The sequence below is a fragment of the Lepidochelys kempii genome, chromosome 7, assembly GCF_965140285.1.
Source record: "Lepidochelys kempii isolate rLepKem1 chromosome 7, rLepKem1.hap1, whole genome shotgun sequence".
NCBI classification, from domain to species: domain Eukaryota; kingdom Metazoa; phylum Chordata; order Testudines; family Cheloniidae; genus Lepidochelys; species Lepidochelys kempii.
The window spans coordinates 1,557,700-1,576,239 of NC_136386.1; the positions used below are offsets into that span (position 1 = coordinate 1,557,700).

Genomic DNA, 18,540 nt, shown 5'->3' on the forward strand with positions numbered 1-18,540 from the left:
AGTATTTTAGGAAAAAAAGTGAGAGCACGACCACCAGCAAGAGCAAAAAATGTGCCCTGAGAACTCCTGATCTAGTGTCCCAATACCCTGGGTTACATGCACCTGCAATTAGGAAGATTCAAGCATATCCCAACCCTCTGTTTAGTCTGACTAACAGACAATAGAAGACTAGTATAAAAAGGAGCAGGCATTTACCATATATGTTTTTGAAGTGTTAAGAAATTTTCATGCAGTGGATTCTAATAGGAATCAAGAGGTGCACAGGAAATCCACACACGCCACTCTAGTCCCAGTATTATGGACTAGATTTTTCAGACAGACGTGGTGCGCAGCACAAGCATACATTCAAGTGTCTGATTAGCTAATGCACTGACCACTATGTGTGTGCCATCATGGTAACGGCAGACACACTGACACAGAGCTAGACTCTCTGAAAACAATATCCTGTGACATAAGAACAGTGGTCCCCAGGATTAATGCCTCTGCACCAGTGTCAGCACCTCTGGCTCTTGGGACTGGTTTCCTTTGACTGGGCCAGCTCTGACTCATCATGGAGCTTTGGCTTTGACATAAGTGTAACACTAAGCTACGACATCAATGACTATAAACTTGAAGGAGGAGAATGCAAAAAGAGGAGTGACTGTCTCTCAGCAGTGCAAATAGCTACACCCCATACTTCATCCAATGGTCAACATGCAGGGGGCAAAGAGGTACTCTGGTTATCAGGAATGAGGAAACCTGTGCTGACCACAGGGAGTAGGGACACAACTGCAGGTATGATGATATGTCATGGGGAAACCTGATGTTGGAGCAGGAATGGATGGAGGGAGATTAACCTCACAGCAAAGTCCTGTGTAGGCTGTATTTTTCTCCCCACATCCAAGATCTGATGGCTCTCTCCCTTTCTATCACACTTGGGCAATCTGTATAACGCATCATGCCAAAAGGACACTCTTAGAACTGAAGCCCAGGTTCCAGGATGGGTTAGAGCTCACACAGCTGAAAGGAAAGCAGCTAGCAATGGCTGGTACAGCCAAGGTCTTAGTCTGCTAATTGGGGAAGTTTTCTAAAGAAGTTAGGAACCATTCTGGCTGTAAACACAGGAAGATTCAGCCCAGCTACTACCAAGGAGAATTCAGCAGTGCTCATCAGTTCCTGGCTGCTGTTCCTTGGCCATCCTTTCAGAATTCATGTGAAGAAATGCCCTGACCCACAACACAAACAGCGAGGCCCAAAGAAACAGGCTGCTGTCCTCCCAAATCCTCTCTCTTCCCCTCCCAACAGGCATAGTGCTGAGGGGGGACAGTACCTTCCCCATCTGACAGGTAGTTGTACCAGAAGACAGCAGTACCCTGCTGTGGCTTCACTTGCAGGTTGCCCTTATCACAATTTTTCCGCGTGTCTCGTAGATCAACATCATTCTGAATCAGAGACTGAGAAAAAGACACGAGAATAAACACTACCCCGCAAATAGGACTGGGATGAGGAGCCTCTGCCCCCCTCCATCATATCCCCCTTTATCAGACCCTCCATTAAAACAGCTCTGTTGCATTAGGCAGAACAGGAGGCTCCCCTCACATTTGCAGCAGCCAATTTAGGCAGTACAGAAGTCAGTGAGCTGCCCGCCCTCCCCACCCTGCCCCAGGTGCTCTGCCATCCTTCTGGCCACGTGAATAGTCTCCCGTTCCCTTTGTGCACCAGCTAGAGTGACAGCGAAGTGCATGCAATGAGGAGAGCTTTCATCCTCCTGTGAGGAAATCTGCCAAGATGCAAGAAGCAAAGCAGAACCGGTGCTAGGGCACTGGCTCACTCTCCCTGGGAGGCTCTCCAATGTCCCCCTGTTAGACACAGCCCTGTACTAGTCTCTTCCTTTTCGGCTTTGCCACATGCATTATCAGTTGGTTTAAAATGTTCTCTTTTCCCCTAATTAGAGAGTATAGCATGTGTAAACCCAAGCCGCAAATCCGCCTTTCCCCAACCACAAACAAACAAACTCGGGCCAGCAAAAACACAGACGGGGGCAGGTGGGGGAGAGGCTCCTTTACCATCTCTTCATAGGTTCTGTTATCAGCTATAGGGAAGATGGTCTCTCCTCCCCCCGTCACATTGTTCAGGTAGAACAGCACTGTCACATAGCTGTAAAACAGAGAGCACAGCTGCTTACAGGGTGCAACTGGAATAGTGAAGATACCCACAGGCTGTTGCACAAGCCCTTCCCTAAACTCCCTATCCCCACAACCAATGGGCTAGATTTGCTGGCATGTGCATAGGGGCTCAAGGATGTATTGCCTGGCCCAGAACCTGAATAGACTGTTCTCCAAGGAGAAGGCTAACAGGGACCATCTCATCTGCTCCTAATGGTGTGGCTAAAATGGAGGATTATCCCCACTATGGAGCACTGTTCTAGCCTCCAGTGGGGATGGGCCAACAGCTTCCTGGAGCCAGTCAGTGCCTCTCTTGTACTGGCCAGAGGGATAAAAAGGGTTAACCCCCTCAGTCTCATTTCAGTTGAGCAAGGTAGCAAGCAAACCCACAATCTATGTGCAGTAAAGTGAGCTGCCTTCAGCCCCACATCTCACACCCAGATCATTTTAGATAGGTCTCTTTTTAAATCTGATCCCAGACTGAGCCCGGTCACCAAGCTGGCTTGGTGTGAAGCTAACAGCTAAGTGCACAACTCACCGACAGGAGGTCTCAAAGGGAGCGCTCTCATTGGCGATCAGTTTGGTGTGGCTACAAGCTGTCTCTGGGAACACCGGCCCGCTGTCCACGTGAGCATGGTAGTGCCCTCCCTGGTCATATCGCACAACCTGCAGGGGCTCGCTGTGCTCCACAATCTCAGGAGGCAGACGGGTCAAGCGCATCACCCTGGGGAAGCAGAAATGCAGGTCAGGGAGAAGCAGAACAAACCAACCTCCATCCATAGAGGTGACAAAGCCCTGGCTGGGATGTTTAGTTGGGGTTGGTCTTGCTTTGAGCAGGGGGTTAGACTAGATGACCTGCTGAGGTCTCTTCCAACCCTAATCTTCTATGAATCCCACTATGCTCACCAGGAACGTGCACAGTGCTCTACAGATAGGGAGATGCTTCCTGCCTCAAAGAACCTATCTAAGAGGAGGAGCAAAGGAGAAGAGCTGCAGCAAGTGGGCCCAGTGATAACTAGTCAAGGCCTTGATAAGACAAATCGATGATTCTCAAGTGTATAAACTATCCCACGGCCTCTCTCCCTGATCTTATGAGTTGGGGACTTCACACAGGTGTTAGGGTAGAAGAGTCTCCAGGATGGATCTAAGTGCAGGGAAGCTGGTTCCTCCCTTTTGAATCCCTTCTGTAGGATCCAGCCTGCCTCACAGCCTGTCAGCTCCAGCACCCGGTTTCCCCATGGGATGTCATTCTCAGCTGAGATGCAGAGAGCATTTTAAATGGTTTAAAACGTTCTCCTTTCCCCTAGTTAGAGAGAATAGTGTGTGTAAACCCAACCCCCTCAACCCTGAGCAGAAGCCAGGAGCCTGAGGTAAAGGGAACGTGCCAATGCACGTTCAAAAGGTACCCTAGAGGGGGCTCTGCCTGAATGAATCAAACTGCATTAGAACAACACACAATGTGGCAATCAGCCAGGGGCAGAAGGTGACATTTGTCATTTAAGTCAATTGATAGGTCACCTCGTTGCAGTAGCAAAGGGCCTCATGCCAAGAAGAAAGGTCACCAGATACCCAAACCTGCTTATAAGACGACTGGAATGCATGTTTCTGCGAACAATTCAACGATGTTTACTCACTGCACAGTCAACATCAGCACAATACAGTTGGTGAAACGGACCAGTGACCAGCACCTCCCTGCTCTAAGGAACTCGGGAGTCCAGAGGACCAGCAGGTACCAGGTGTACTTTTATACCTGAGTTTCTTTGGAAACACTGTGCACAGCACCACACCTAGTGCATACAGAATAAGGGGACCCATTGCAGAACTGGACAGCCAGAACAATGGAGCAGAAAAGCCTAGTCAGTGTTAATCAGAAACTTCCTGGCTAAGCTGCTCTCACTCAGCAGGGCTGCCACTTGCTGGGAAAGATTCCTTTCTGTACATGTCCCTGGAGATCTCCAGGTGCCATGTCCTCCCCTTCCCAAGGGTCCTGCAAATGACCCTATAGAGTTCAGAGATCCTTAGCAAAGCAGAGGGACCACGATAGGACTGCATGGAAGGGCAGAAAGACTTAGTTATCAATAGCCTTATCACATTTCTCATCCATCCCTCTGCTTCCTGTTCTGCATCATCCCCAACAGGATTGAGGTGCATGGGAAGCGAGCAATGAGACCAGACCTTCGTGCTCTAGGATTTCTGTCCCCCTCAAGAACTTCCTACATCTCCAATCATCCCCAAAGCGAGCAGGAACCTCTCAGATACACTGTCTGTAAGAACCCAGAGTAGTTACCCCTTTGGGATAGGGGGAAGAGGACTCCAATGGTAGGCCAGGATCACAACATCTGTACAAGGATTATGTGGGCTCTGGCTTCTGAGAATCTCCAAATCCTACGAAAGATTTTAATAGCAGCCTTTGGAATAGTAAGCTTCCGCTTCAGCAGGGACACCCCAACACTGCCCAAATAAGGGCCACGCTGGCATTAAACCAGGAGCCCATGGGCTCCAGCTAACAGGCACAAAGCAAACAGCAGCTGCTGCCCCACTCTGGTCAAAGTGGCATATAACACACTGGGACCAGTTCTCTTTTTGGGACACACTGAAGAGGAAAAAAGAAAAGGAGTACTAGTGGCACCTTAGAGGCTAACCAATTTATTTGAGCATAAGCTTTCGTGAGCAAAGAGCCACTTTTAGGCCTCGAACCACACTTTAGCCACCCACTTGCTAGGCCAGGACTAATTCTCTCAAGCCCACTGAGGCCAAATGATCTGCCGGGAGATGGAAGTGACTTTCAGCTGCATCTGTAGTGAATGAGTGTCTCAGATTAGGGCTTGTCAGGAGGGCTGGGTTTGAGGTCTGTGCAGGGCTGAATCCAACCTCAATGGATGGACAAATGGGGCCAAACCTTCACAGCAAGGCATATCACTGGATGTATGCTCAATGGATTAAACTGGTTTAGCTAAACTGGAATAAAACTACATTTGTTAGCAGTCAGTTCTACTTGGGAGAGATCCAGGGAGATGTACAAGTAGTTAAAGTAAATGCACAGTAATTACTGGCAAATTAGCCAACCCTTGGAATAGGCAACAATTTCACCCGGTGAATGTTTCCATTAGTTATCCCATGTAACACTGAGTCTTTGTGATTCTATGAGGCTGCTCCCAGAAGCAAAGAGTTGCTGAAGGCTTCATTTCTGTCCACAGAACAATGCATTTGTAGATGAATTTCAAACCTTAATGGGAATCTCCCTCTTCGGTGTCAGCATTCAGTGATCCCTTCTTCCAAAGGCTCTTACCCCATGATGACTGAACAGACCACCACCACTTTGTGTTGTCCCGGGACCCCGGGCACAGCTGCTTTGCCTTATGTGTATACCGCCCCCACCATGAGTGCCCATTCAACCTTTCCCCGACACAATGGCAGTGCCTACACAGCATCCTTCCCCTGCCAGTGCCTTTACCTTTGTCGTATGGACCTCATGACCTGATGTGCCCCCTCACCCTGGTACAGCCACGTGTGTTGGCTGTTCCGCACCAGATCACTCATCTTCACTTTCTGCCTCCCCATGTACTTGTGGAAGTCACGAATGTTTAGCTGTTTAAACTCCTCCAAACTCAACACACCTATGAAAGAGAAGGAAAGCAGGCTGTCTTTTCAGCTTTCTGGTCCAGGTGCATATTTCCCTGGTAGTGTCCTGCCTTCAGGGACAGTTACCTACCGAAAGGCACCATAGGGTTTTACCCTTTGAAAGCACACCATTCCAAGGGCCTGCAACTGTGTCTGAGGGCTGCACTGGCAACTCACTGGTAGCCAGAGAGCCACATCTGAGAGGTGTTAAATAGGGAAGACTGCACTTGCTCTTGTCTTCACAGGTGCATCGCCGTATTAGAGACAACAGGTCCCAGCATGCAATATTCCGTCTTTATCTGGGCAGAGGCCATGCTGGGACCTCTAGGAATGCAACAGCCATGAGATGTAGAACTCTGGGGCTACATTTTGGTTACCCATATTTTCACTGTGAAGAGCTCTTAAAGAACACAAAGTAATCTACCAAAAAGAAATAAACAGCCCCTCCAGATTTGCCCTTTGAAATGCCTTAGCTAAAAGGCTGCACTGCCACTTGTTACTGGATGAATAAATGGACTCTGACTTGAAAACTCTGCAGAAGGACTCTGCCCACGTTTCAAACAAGAACGTATCTGCCAATTTTAAACAGTGAATGCAAAACAGTTTATAAACTGATTGTGAAGCTTTTCTGCATTTATGTAATTCAAAGACAAAGAGAAACATGAAAGGCAAATGCAACAGAGTATGTTATAGTTACTGTGAGAATGACAATAATCAAGAAATGAGATGTAAAAGGTGGCTTCCATTAAAACACAGACATTTTCTTCCACGGGTGTCCTGATATGCATGCCTGGACTCTCCACTGTAATGGTGATGTGTGAGCAGCAGAGGGCAGGATTATCTTTTTGTCTTTCCCAATTTATGGAAGATCCTGACATTTTCTATTTTAAGAAGAATCAGGTTTGGGGGTCTAGCCCCGTGTGTCATATGCTGGCAGTGTGGCAACCTCATAGACCAGCACAGCAATCAGCATGTAACCAGACAGTTCTGCACATCTAACTGTGGACTAGAAATGTTAGCCTCCAAAAGGAGGACCAAACACCCAAACCAGCTGCCCCTGAACATAAGAGAACTCCCTGTGCTGACAAGAAATTATGGTTCATAGCCACAGGTGGACATAGAACCCCACTGTCCCCTTTCCCAAGAGGGAAGAAGGGGGCTTGTCAGAGGGAAGGTTAGGACAGTTTCCCCAGATGCTGAACTATTAGCTGTCACCATTTCCAGCTGTCTGCACACACCCTTCTGTCCCAACCTCCCAGTCCTGCCCCTCCGCCCCGCCTTTAAGGACATAGTGCCACTTCCAGGTTGTGAACTGGCCTGCCCATTGTGCTGGTAGCAATGGAGGGGAGCAGGACTCTGGAAGTGAGGCCCTGCCAATGGCACAGAGCACGGCCCCGGGAATGGAACTGAAGCTTCTCATTTATTAAAGTTCAGACCGTTAGATAATCCTCCCTTTACCCAGCCAAGGACCTCATGAGCCAAGAGCACTGAGGCAAGCATGCTGACCGGATATTTAGCCAAATTTCCCATTCACCAAATGCTGCTCCCCAGCTCCAAAGCAGTTCCTCTGGGGCTGCTCAGAGAGCCAGGCGACTGGAAGTGAGTGTGCACAGACTGCATGTTTACTTAATTTGATTAGGAAATGGAGAGTCACTCAATTGACGGCACTCTAATTAGAGCAAGAGAGGTTAAACTGCATGCCTGGGACAGCGGGAGCTCTTGGGAGGCCAGGGGAAGGACGGGCGGAACTGGCTCTTGGAACATATTAAAACTCTGATGGCAAGAGAGAGGGAGAGAAGCACCAAGAGTTGACTGAGGAAACTGCCTTCATGTCCACTGACCCCGACACCCTTTCATCAGGAAGGGGAGCTAGTAGGGCAGCTCTCCAAATTTGTGAGCGGCAGGAAGGAGACATGACTCACCCCTGAACAGGTGGGAGTGTGGCAGCAGCATCTTACAGCTCTGGTAATTAAAGGGGCTGCAGGTCCCCAAGAACTAACTAAAGGGAAACAAAGCAGAGCTGCACCCAAAGGATTCTCCATTATGCAGTGGCACAAATTAAGGCATAGCTTACAGGCAGAGGCATGGGTTCTGTTTCCAGCTCTACAGGCAGCCTTTTGTGTGGGCTCAGGCAAATCACTTCTCCATTTGAAAGTAGGGTGTGTGTGTGAGAATAAAATCTACCTACTTCACAGGGGGGCTCTTAGGGTTGGTGGTGACTGGCAAAGAGAGAAAGTGGACTTTGTGCCTGGATTCTCCATTTTGGTATATATAAAGCAGGCTTTTTCCACAGATGAGGCTCTGGATCCAGCCTCACATTACAGCACTGGATCTGGTCTCCAATACGCTAGAGATAAAAGAGATTCTCAGAGGCTGTATTTCAAAGCCCCTCTCACCATTGCCATCAGGATCTGCCTTGACTGCCGTGTACATCTCCCGGATGCTCTGCGGGGTCATCCACCTGCCATTCCCTAAGCGGGTGTGGGTCAGCACCTGAAATTATGAATAAGATAGTCACATCCTGGGCAATGATTTGCTCCTCTGTAATGCTAATGAAACCCTATGGGCTGGTAGCTCTGAATCCTGAGAGAGCTTCTTTGAAGGACATCAGGTAGCAGGGCTCCAGTGCAACACCTGAGAAAGGGATTCAAATGGAAGCTATTTTGCAACCTTAGCTATAACAGTGTGACCAGCACCTGCTCTAACATTTCAATTTATGCCATCATAAAGCACAGCTGGGAGTAAGCCAGCCAACAGCCAAGCAAAGGCAGCACGTGTCTTCCTTTCCCTTGGAGGGACAGTCAGCTGAACAGCTACAGAGTTAATGTAGTTCACTTGTGCCATTTAAAGACTTTCATAGGGAATGGTTTAGAAAGAAATGTTTGCTCTGAGGAGGATCCAGGAATGAAACGCCTCAAAGAGCTAGAGACAGACTGACTCCAGGCTTTGGAGGAAGAAGGCCTGTTCTGCAGTCACACTATGATCAAGAGCAATACTCAGCAACTACATAGGAGCTTTTCAGCTACATACCTGAAGTTACTTCACAAAGGAGGGTAAGGGTCATTAGCCCCATTCTACACCTGGGGAAATGTGAAGCACATCCAGGGGAAATGACTTGCTTAGGGTCACACACTGAGTCAGAGGCACGACTGGGATCCAGGTTGTGACTCCCAATCCTGTGCTGTAACACAATGGCCATATTTATTCGGAGGCCTTCTCTGCACTTGCTTACCCTAGCGGACTCAGTAGCTTACACACAGATCTAGAATTCTAACCAGCGACTCTGCAGTGCCCTGCCCACCATGGGAAGGCACAGCTAGCTCAGCAGGCTTCACCAAGCAAAGCCCTGCCGGTGCCAGCTACAGCCCTGAAGATATGAAATAACACAAAACTGCACATTTTCTCTTATCTCTGCATAGTTCAGCCCATAGGAGCCCTTTACCCAGCTGATCAGAGCAGACATTTCCTAGCAACCCCCCAGCAGGATCACTGCTACTGAACGTTTCTCAGATTTATAAGACGTCTCCCTTCCATGCTGCAGTCCTGTAGAGACCTGACCTCCTCCAATGAAATAATGAAACGTTCTGTGCTGGGCTCCAGCCATGCCTTGGTACAATTAGCTATACAAGGATGAGCAACTTCACAACAGCCTCTCTTCTTAAGTCCCCATATCAAACCTCTCTAGGTTTCTCCCCACCTCTCTGAGCTGCAGCTGCCCATCCTGGTTGTGATCCAGCAGGTTGAAGATGTCCATTTGGCTGATTTCTATCATTTCCATGGCCTCCTCATAGTCTTCAGTAGGCAGGATCTGGCTTTTCTGCAGCCCTTTCAACTGAGCTAGGTGGATAATCAGCTTACACTCTTCTTCAGTCAGGAAATCTGGAATTTCTGCAGGAAAAAAAAAAAAAGGAAGTGGGAATGAAAGACCAAGGAAACTGTTGCAGTGAAATCCCTAACCTATAGCAGACAACAAAGAAAGGGGGAGAAAATTAGAAGCTTCCCAACAGATTTGGGGGAGGAGAAAGTTTAATATCCTTTCCTTCAATGCACCCCACTCATCCCCATGGAGCTTGATCCCAATGGGGCAGCACAGAGCACTAACCATTGGGCCGCTAGGGACTCTACTAAATACCTAGTTACAGGAAATTACTCTAGAGGAAGAGAACCCAGAGCCTTTGAGTTGGGCATGTTTGCAGTGCTGTCAGGCTTTCTTTGCCCCCATTTGGAGGGGAATCTGGCAGAGAACCAGGTGCTCTTCAGTGGAGCCTGGCTTGGAGAATCCACTGATGTGAAAGGCCTCTAACCTCACTCCCACACTCTCAGTGAGGTGGTCTCGGTTCCAAATTAAGATGCTTGATCTCTGAGCACAGAGTTATACCACAGGGGAAGAAGAGAGATTCCACTGACAGTCACAAAAATAAAGGGTAGGTGTATTACAGACTTTACAGAACCAAGACACTATATCTAACACATGTCCATTTTTAGCAACACAAAGCTAGCAGCTTATAGAGCCAATACCAAGATTATATACAATTTTCGAAGGAGAAAAGATCCATCTGTGATTATGTAGGCAGAAGAATTCCAGTCAAATGGAGTTTGGGGTTAACAATCTTGGTCAGTGAGATACTGGAGAGATCCCATAGGACACATCAGCTACACTCAAACCTCATTAGTACTGAAGATATTGTAGGAAGGGGGAAAAGCACATCTAGTCCAGTTTTGAAAGCTCAAATACCACTCTCCTGCTTTCTGAACTACCTCCCCATGAATTTTGGCAACTCTCTTGGCTAAGAACAGACCACAGTCCAATCAAGAAACACACTGAAAAGAAAAAAAATTAAGGTAATTGCTTCTGTTTAGAATGGAGGCTATCTGCTAAAATCCAGAGTGAGCAGGCGGCTTCTAATTCAGTACAGCTAGGTGTTAAGTCTGCAGAAAACAACACTGCTGCTCGCTTCCCAGGAAGCCCCCCCAAAAAACCACAATGTGTGTCCAGAACTCCCCTGGTAGGGAACATTTCCTGTGACAGGAGCACACAATCCTCTTCATAGAAATACTGCAGAGCTGCAACATCCACTTGCCACTTTCTAGTTAGTGGCGTAACACAAGTTAAGAACTGAGCAAACTGACAAGCAATACCCCCAATACTTTAAGTTCCCTAAACTGGACTGAAATAACATGACAATAAAGGTTTTGGAATTTAATTACCAGCTAGAGAAGGAACAACCTCTCCTAAATTACAGCAGCTGGATTTCATACCAAAATACAATTTATATTCACTAGAATGAGCTTTCTATGGCACAGACTGCTAGATGAAGTTTGTCAATCAAATGCTGGTAATCCTGTGTGTAAACAGTTTCCCAACTGGGGAGAAACCTCCCTGAAATGGTTAACTTCCGAACACAGGGCCATCCCACCCCACTGCCTGTTTAACAATGGATCAAGCTAAACAAATGGCTCCTAATTGACTTGGGGCAACACTTGATTGCTTTTCCACAAAAACAAAAGGGAGGAAAACACTGGCATTTTTAAAATAATGACTAATCCGGAGAAGAGAATGGGCCAGCATAATGGTGTTGAACAGAGAGCTCCAAGCCAGGGGGGGCCCAAGCTGTTCCACAGTGTGTGCCCCCATCAACACCTGCTGATCTCAGCCAAGCCCCCTACAAAAATCCAAACAATCAAGGCAAACACAAACTGTGGTATCAGAGCTCAGAGAGGGTTGCATTTAATGAGACTGGATTAGCAGAGAGGTGGCTTCATGCTATAAAAACCATCTCCCAGTCAGGAGCAAGTCCGTTCTCAGTGCACTGCACAAGGCAGAGAGGCTCACCTGCTCTCTGAACATTTTACAGCTACTGGTCCGAAGAAAGAATGAATGCAGCAAACTGCAGATTTCCTGCACTGAGCATGCAGTGGCTGTTGGCTGTCTTCATATGTCTGTTAAACTGGGGCTTCTCAGGAGTTTACGGGTACTTCTTGAGGAGCTCCTCCAGGTGTATGCTCATTCCAAGAAGCATGGCCTTATGCTACGACATTGGATATTCAGATATGCGCATCCCCAACCTGCTGGAACATGAGACTATGGCAGAGGTGATCCAGCAGTCTTCTAGTTGGCTTCCCTTGCTAGCCAGAGAGTGCCACCCAGATGCCAGGATCTTCCTCTGCTCACTCTTTGCACCTATCTGCTTGGACAGGTAAGGCATTTCAAATATGTTATTTCAACATGGTCTGTTGGATAAAGCTTCCTAATAGGAGAACAGTCTCCTGAGATGGGCTGGGAAACTCAATTGCTAAAGTCATTTAGAACTAGAATGGACAAAGCAGCAAAGTATTGTAAGGAAGAGTGTGGCATGGGCAGGGGGATGAATGAGATGACTCACTAGGGGTTTCCCCCCCTCTACCTGGGGGCATTTCTGAGGGGAAATAAAAATCCTGCCAGACAACTGAAATGTGTCCTTGGTTTTGAATTTAATTTGAAGATCAGTTGCCTTATAACTCACACACTTTTCTAACTGTAATTACTTCAGAAAACCCACTGGTGGTTTTCTACCTGCAGACCATGCTGGTCTTCACCCAATGCTCCAGCTTCTGTATAGTGTGCAAAAAACCCCCATCTTCTCTTCACTTCCACACAGAGGCTGGCCATCCCTGAAATATCAACACAGTAATTCGCTCCTCTCCTTGCCTCCCACCACCAGCAACCCTTGTATTCCTGCTTCTAAATTCTTTGCTCTCCTGTTCTAGGTGTTGGCCCCCTTTGTGTTTCTCCCCCTCCACTTGTCTCTCAGACATGGCACATGGGCTCATCTGGAGTCCAGTTTCTTGCACAGTTGCACACAGTGAATTTCCCCTGTGCTGCACACAGTAACTCCTCTCTCCTACTTCAGGTTTCCAGTAACTTTACCTATAAAGATCCTTGTCTCCCACTCCTCTTGTGCAGAACCAAATAATCCTGCTCCTGCGTCACTACCAGTAACCTCTCCTTACACAATACCCCCCCACACACACACACTCCAGCACCTAGGGGTTCTTACAAAGGACAAATCCTGGTTTTTGTGGTGGCTTGGCAACAAACTGCAGAGCAATTTAGGAGCTCCAGGGACCTGGTTAGAACAGAAACACAAGCAGCAGCTGCATCACTAGAGCAAGCACTTTCACCTTGGGAAGATGGGTGGCCGTGGCAACACCCTTCACAAGGAGAAGGGAACGGCTCTCGGCCCATAATTTCATCCTATTCTATTCTCTCCCATTTGTGTCAAACACTCAAACGTTTATTGTTTGGTTTCAAAATGTGCATATTCACAGCGTATGTCAAAACTGCTACAGCACTATTAACATGCAAACCTGTGGAGGCAAGGCCAATCCCAATTTAAAACACCGGTACAGACACTTTACTAATAGTTTCTGGAAAATCAGTACCAATTTTTGAGACAAAGAACTCCAATATTTCCTTCCTAGAGAAAACCTCTGGGACCGTAATTGTTGTATTCTGCCTCCTGCAAACTAAAGCTACTGTAGGGAATATGTATGTCATTCCAAGGTACAACATACTGCTGTTAATTTAGGAAGGCTGGTGGTTTGAGCTTGCTCTGGAACAGTTAACCCTTCACTTGTGCTTGCAGGGAAAAGCTCGAGACTCAGCACAGTCCCGTTTCTCTCACTAGGTTCATCTACCCCTGCCGCAGCCTCTGTGAAGCTGTTAGGAACAGCTGTGCTCCAATCATGGCTTGCTATGGCTACCCATGGCCTGAAATCCTGAACTGCAACAAGTTCCCTGCAGATCACAACTTATGCATTTCAACAATCACTGATGAAACCACTTCGAGCAGGAGAAGTAAGGCATTTTTCTAACCCACTTTGCCATAGATAACATTTAAAGGTGAACTGCAAAGCAAAAACAGGGGCCTGTGCCATGTTTGGGCTTTTCTTTTTAAAATGACCTCTTAATTCTGCTAGGCTTTTGTACAACAGAAATGCTGGTTTTGTGCACCAAGGAGAATTCTGTGGTGACTGGAGAACTGAGGAAATGAGACAAAACAGAGCAGCAGCTAGGAGGGGGAAGAATTTTTAGTCAGACTATTTAGAAGTCTGCGGTTTTATTTCTGTTAAAACCTGTTCAATTTCAATCACTATTTAACATTTTGGAGAAGGAGGACTTTGTTATAGATTTAATATGCCTGCCCCTCCAAGCAAGGCATGAGAGTTAATGCTACACACGCTCAGATAGCCTCAAGATCGTCCAGCAAAGCCAATGATGTTCAGCTCAATATTCCCAAAATTAAAGAAAAACCATTCAGGCCGCCTTTGTACATCAGAAAACAGCTAAAAAGGGCACAAGCTCCTCTCTTGGCCAGTGGGTGTGAAGCAACATTCAAACAGCTTTGAAGTAAAAATTTAAGGAGAAATCCTCCCCAGCACCACCCTTCCCATGTTGTGCTCCTTTAGCTGGGCTGCTGGTGTTACCAGCATTTCCAGAACAAGTGCATAACAAGACAGTTCTACCACACATCTGAAGAACCAATCTCACTCACTAAGGGTTGGCCCCTACTGTAGCTGCTGTTAGGTGACCACGAGTGTAAAGACTCATCTAGACATTCCACACACATTTGTTCCAGGCCACAGGGTTCATGGAGCGTCTACATTAGTACCGACAGTGGTGTCTGCGAACGTGACTTACGAGAAGACGTGAAGCTCTAGGCTAGACAAACTCCGCCTGCACGTTTAGCAGCGCTATACCCTGCTCTCCCTTCTGAATGACCCTCAGGCAGTTGAATTATTCGCTGGTGCTGGGCACCTGGGGCTGAAAACAGACTCTGGAAGACCCTGAGCAGAGCACAGAAGTGATGTGCTTTAATTTCAGAAGGGGGGAAAACAGCTAGATATGTCTGCCAAATAGACATCCATCCTTCCCAGCCCATGCAACAAACAGCATTTACATTGCCTTCAAAAGCAGCTGCCCACTGACTGACCCAGCCTAGCTTCCAGCTGGAAGCTAGGGTAAGTCTTCAGTACGCCCCCCCCCCCCCAAAAAAAAGTGTCCTTAACTCAGGTTAGCTACCTTGGACATGGCTTTTACCTCGGGTTAGCAGCTTGAGTTAAAGCCTCCAGGGGAGCCTGGGATTGAACTTGAGCACTAACCCCCTAACCCAGTTGGAAGCAGAGCTGCTGGGTCTTCATTGCTGTTTTAAGCCAAGTTAGCTAATGAGTTAAGAACGAACCTTTGCTTGTTTGTGGTGAACACATACCCTGAGATGCCATGAGCCGTGACAGAAGGGAATGGCAAAGCTGAGCATAAGCAAAGCACAGAGGAAAATAATGGATGAGTGGAGAAAACACCAAGGCAAACGCAGACAATGGTGGACACTGTCCGAACAAGTGGGGAGATGATTTTTCCTTCAGTAATTTCTCACTGCTGCTGCCACTGGTGTTAGGAGTGAGTGTTCCAACCACAGCACCCACCTACTCCAGCTCTGGGCAAGTGGCAGTAACACAGGGACGCGTGTAGGCAAAGATCCTATCATTTCCCTCCTTGACAGTCTACACACAAAGCCCAAGACGCGAATGAGTCAGAGGCTGCACTTCATCTCAACCCTCCAGTGAGCTGCTCCAGTTCAGAGGGGCAGCACACTGATGGTGGAAGCTGGCAGTGTCACTGTTGTTGCTGGGCCTGTTAGAGCACTTGAATCTCCCAGGCTCTCAATGGCACATCAAGGAGCTTTTGGAAAAGTTCAAGAAGAATGCTATAACTCGGTCTCTGTTGCAGCAGTGCCCCGAGCCAGCTGTAGGGACTGTGAGCTTGAGGAAGCCAGAACCACCAAGGAGATACTGGAAAACTTCTGTGCCAACGATTTCAGTGAGTACACATACCTTTTCTTCCCACCTCAGACGCTGCTTCCCCTCTGATAGCCAACCAAACAGCAGCATCCCCTGGAAGCCTCTTCTATTTGCTATAAGAAAGACTTGGAAAAGGTATGGCTCCAGCTTTACAGTTTTCATTCCTCACCTATGTGCTGAATGTCAAGTGTCCAAACTGCTCAGGGCTGCTCTGGCAACTTGCCCACAATTCACGGCTTGCACCAAGGCCAACATCTTGCATTATGCATTTTTGATTGGTTTTGGTTCTATTCCCCCATACGCTGCGAGAGCCAATCATGTGGTTCACTTTGGAGGCCAGAGTTCAAATCAGATTCCTATCAAGGCAGATACACTTGGTCATCTCCAGCCTACACACATCAAACCCCAACACAGTTATCCCAGCAATTCACTGTTTCTGCTCTGAGGCCAGAGACTGGAGCAGGTAGTGGGGTTGGGCCAAACAGCTTGCTTAACTTTTAATTTCCACAAAGTTCTACAGCATTCAGTCACATAATCTTCATGGCTAAATCCTGGACAACTTTGACAAGGATATTAGTGCTTGCAGCCCCTGCGCTGAGAGAAAGGCTAAGACTGGAACACCTAAGGGAGTGCAGAGCAGGATTGAGGTGCACTGGACAGATGCACAAGGCCATCTGCACAACCACTTTCTGCCCTGTGCCTCTGTCTATTCAGTGGCATTAACCTCCTTCATGAGCACTCATCCTTCCCCCTACTCAAAGGGGAGCGGAAGTGAAGAGAATAGTTACTGGCACTAGAAAGGCTGTAATCACAGATTTGGAGGATTACAAGTTGAGCACAACCTCCTCCGATTTGGCTGGGACATCACTGAGTCAGGGAAACATCTATGACACTTATTACATTCAAAATGGAAAAGTTCTGTATGTTGCCAGCAGAAGTGGGAGTGAGGTAGTTAACCACCAGCAGTAAAGAAATCCCAAAGGGAATGAACATAAATCAGGTGGGTAATAACAATAGGTAACTGTTTCATATTTGCTTCTTCCAGCTGTGAAAATTAGAATCTCCAGGAAGAACATGACCTCCACCATCTCTGCTTTTGACATGGATTCCAAGCTGGAGGTTTTGAAGCATGGCCCCCTCCTCCGGGCGGAAATCCACCCAAGACTGCAGCACTGGCTAGACCTAGATGCCACCTGTGTTCGCAATATCATGAGAGGTACACACACAGGAGTCTATGTCATCAGTGGAGAGGTGCAGAATGACAAGGTGGTCGTAAACAAGGCCTATGCATGGCACAAGAAGAACAGGAACCTGCAGCAGGCTGTGCGGCGATGGAAACACCACCGGTGCCGAGCATAGTCTGGCAGGAGATTTCAGAAATCTCTGCTCCACTCATAGGAAATTGCTCCCCTCCCTGTACCTAGAAAACGATCCATGACAACCAGGGCTTTGGGGATGTGGGTCGGTACAATGGCTATCTTTAAGTGGGATTCAGTGTAGTCAATAGCCAAGGTCTAGAGGCCATACTACAGAGCATTTCACTAAGGGATTGCTGTACAACATGTTAATTAATTAAGAGCTTAGGGAGTCACCTGTTGCTCCAAGAAATGGAAAGACACAAACATGCTGTGTTCTTCTTTATCTCCTACTGCACTGGAAACCCAGTTTCTAATAGATGTGGCAAGCTTGTGTAGTAGCAGGAATAAGTGAATTGAAGTCCTCAGCTTAGACTGGACAGGAGGAGATACCTAGTAGCTATTCTTGTCTGTTCCCTTCACACTGAAACGTGGTAGTAATTTCAGTCCTGTGGTTTGTCCCTGAAACACAGACTTTGCATAAGTGCAAGCTTGCTGTGGGCCCAGAGATATTACAAAGACATTTCCACACACAGATCACCTTGCTTGGTGAGACATGTGGCCAGCAGCTGTATTCACCACTTGCAACTACGCCACAGGGCTGCCTATGTAATGGATAAAGTTTTAAAGGAGACCTGCAAAGGAAAATGTTGGAATTCTGCCCTTTTTACTTTCTGCTAGGAAAAGGTCGCCCAAAAGGGTTAATTCACTAAGGGAATTAAAAAAAAAAAAAAATCAGTCTACCTAGGAAGACCCTGGTGACTGAAGAACTAGTGAAGTGAGGATTTCCCAAGAGTCAGGACAGAAAGCTGAACAACTGGGAGACTAAGGGATTTTTAGTCAGACTGTTTAAAAGTCTTTTTGGTAGCACCCACTTAATTCCAGTGACTAGCATGCATTTTGGAGAAAGGGTGTCTCTGTTCAAGATTCAATACACACCCCTTCAGTGATGTACAGTCTGAGACCATTTGAGAAGTCCCCTGTCAAAACCTGGGAAGATCAGACTCAATGATAAACAAAGCAGGGGGAAAAAAAACTTTAAATATATCCCTCCATGCCTTCTTTCTTTATCTAAAAGAGTCAAAAATAGCAACAGGAGCATTTTTCTAAAATCCTTTGCAGATCCCCTATATCAAAAGAAGCACTTACAGCAGTCATCTTCAAGGACAGGTATGGTTCTCCTGCTTTCCAGACAGGTGTTGCTTTTCCAGAATTCCTGGTGAAAGTAAATATGTATGGAGGTATTCCTAGACTAGAGCAAATACAGTAAACACAGGATTGAAATAGGGAAGCAAAGAAAAGCTTTGGGGGTAAATGGGTCTTCCTTGTACAGTGACAATTGACATGTTTACCTATAATGTGAGGTTTGTTTTGTTTCTTGATCATCAGTCATTTACTTTAACGATCATCCAGCATGCGGAGGGGAGATACATGGAACATTTGTTTGGAGAGAGGTGCATTACAGATACCATTGTCGGTCTAAGTGCTCTGAAAGTGTTTCATTAATTGGCAATCAGATTTTCTCTTTATCTCTGGCAGTACCTGAGGAGAGGCTTGCGGCCCCCCGCAGGACTTTCCTTGTT

The 18,540-nt window shown here is 47.2% G+C and overlaps 2 protein-coding genes across 3 annotated transcripts in view; one reads left to right on the top strand and one right to left on the bottom strand.

Annotated features, from left to right (window-relative positions):
• P4HTM (prolyl 4-hydroxylase, transmembrane) overlaps positions 1–18,540 on the bottom strand; it is a 28,040-nt gene that overhangs the window by 4,236 nt on the left and 5,264 nt on the right. For both annotated transcript variants that reach the window (XM_073350886.2, XM_073350885.2), the window contains exons 3-8: positions 9,463–9,653; positions 8,162–8,258; positions 5,599–5,761; positions 2,683–2,868; positions 2,046–2,136; positions 1,310–1,433 (exon numbers count right to left, since the gene is read on the bottom strand). In XM_073350886.2, the coding sequence (XP_073206987.2) occupies positions 1,310–1,433; positions 2,046–2,136; positions 2,683–2,868; positions 5,599–5,761; positions 8,162–8,258; positions 9,463–9,653 (852 nt within the window). The remainder of the gene's footprint in view (positions 1–1,309; positions 1,434–2,045; positions 2,137–2,682; positions 2,869–5,598; positions 5,762–8,161; positions 8,259–9,462; positions 9,654–18,540) is intronic.
• LOC140915403 (secreted frizzled-related protein 5) lies at positions 11,757–16,961 on the top strand. Its single transcript, XM_073354993.1, has 4 exons — positions 11,757–11,962; positions 13,433–13,602; positions 15,532–15,621; positions 16,648–16,961. The coding sequence occupies exons 1-4, from the start codon at positions 11,766–11,768 to the stop codon at positions 16,959–16,961; spliced, it is 771 nt and encodes a 256-aa protein (XP_073211094.1). The 5' UTR covers positions 11,757–11,765.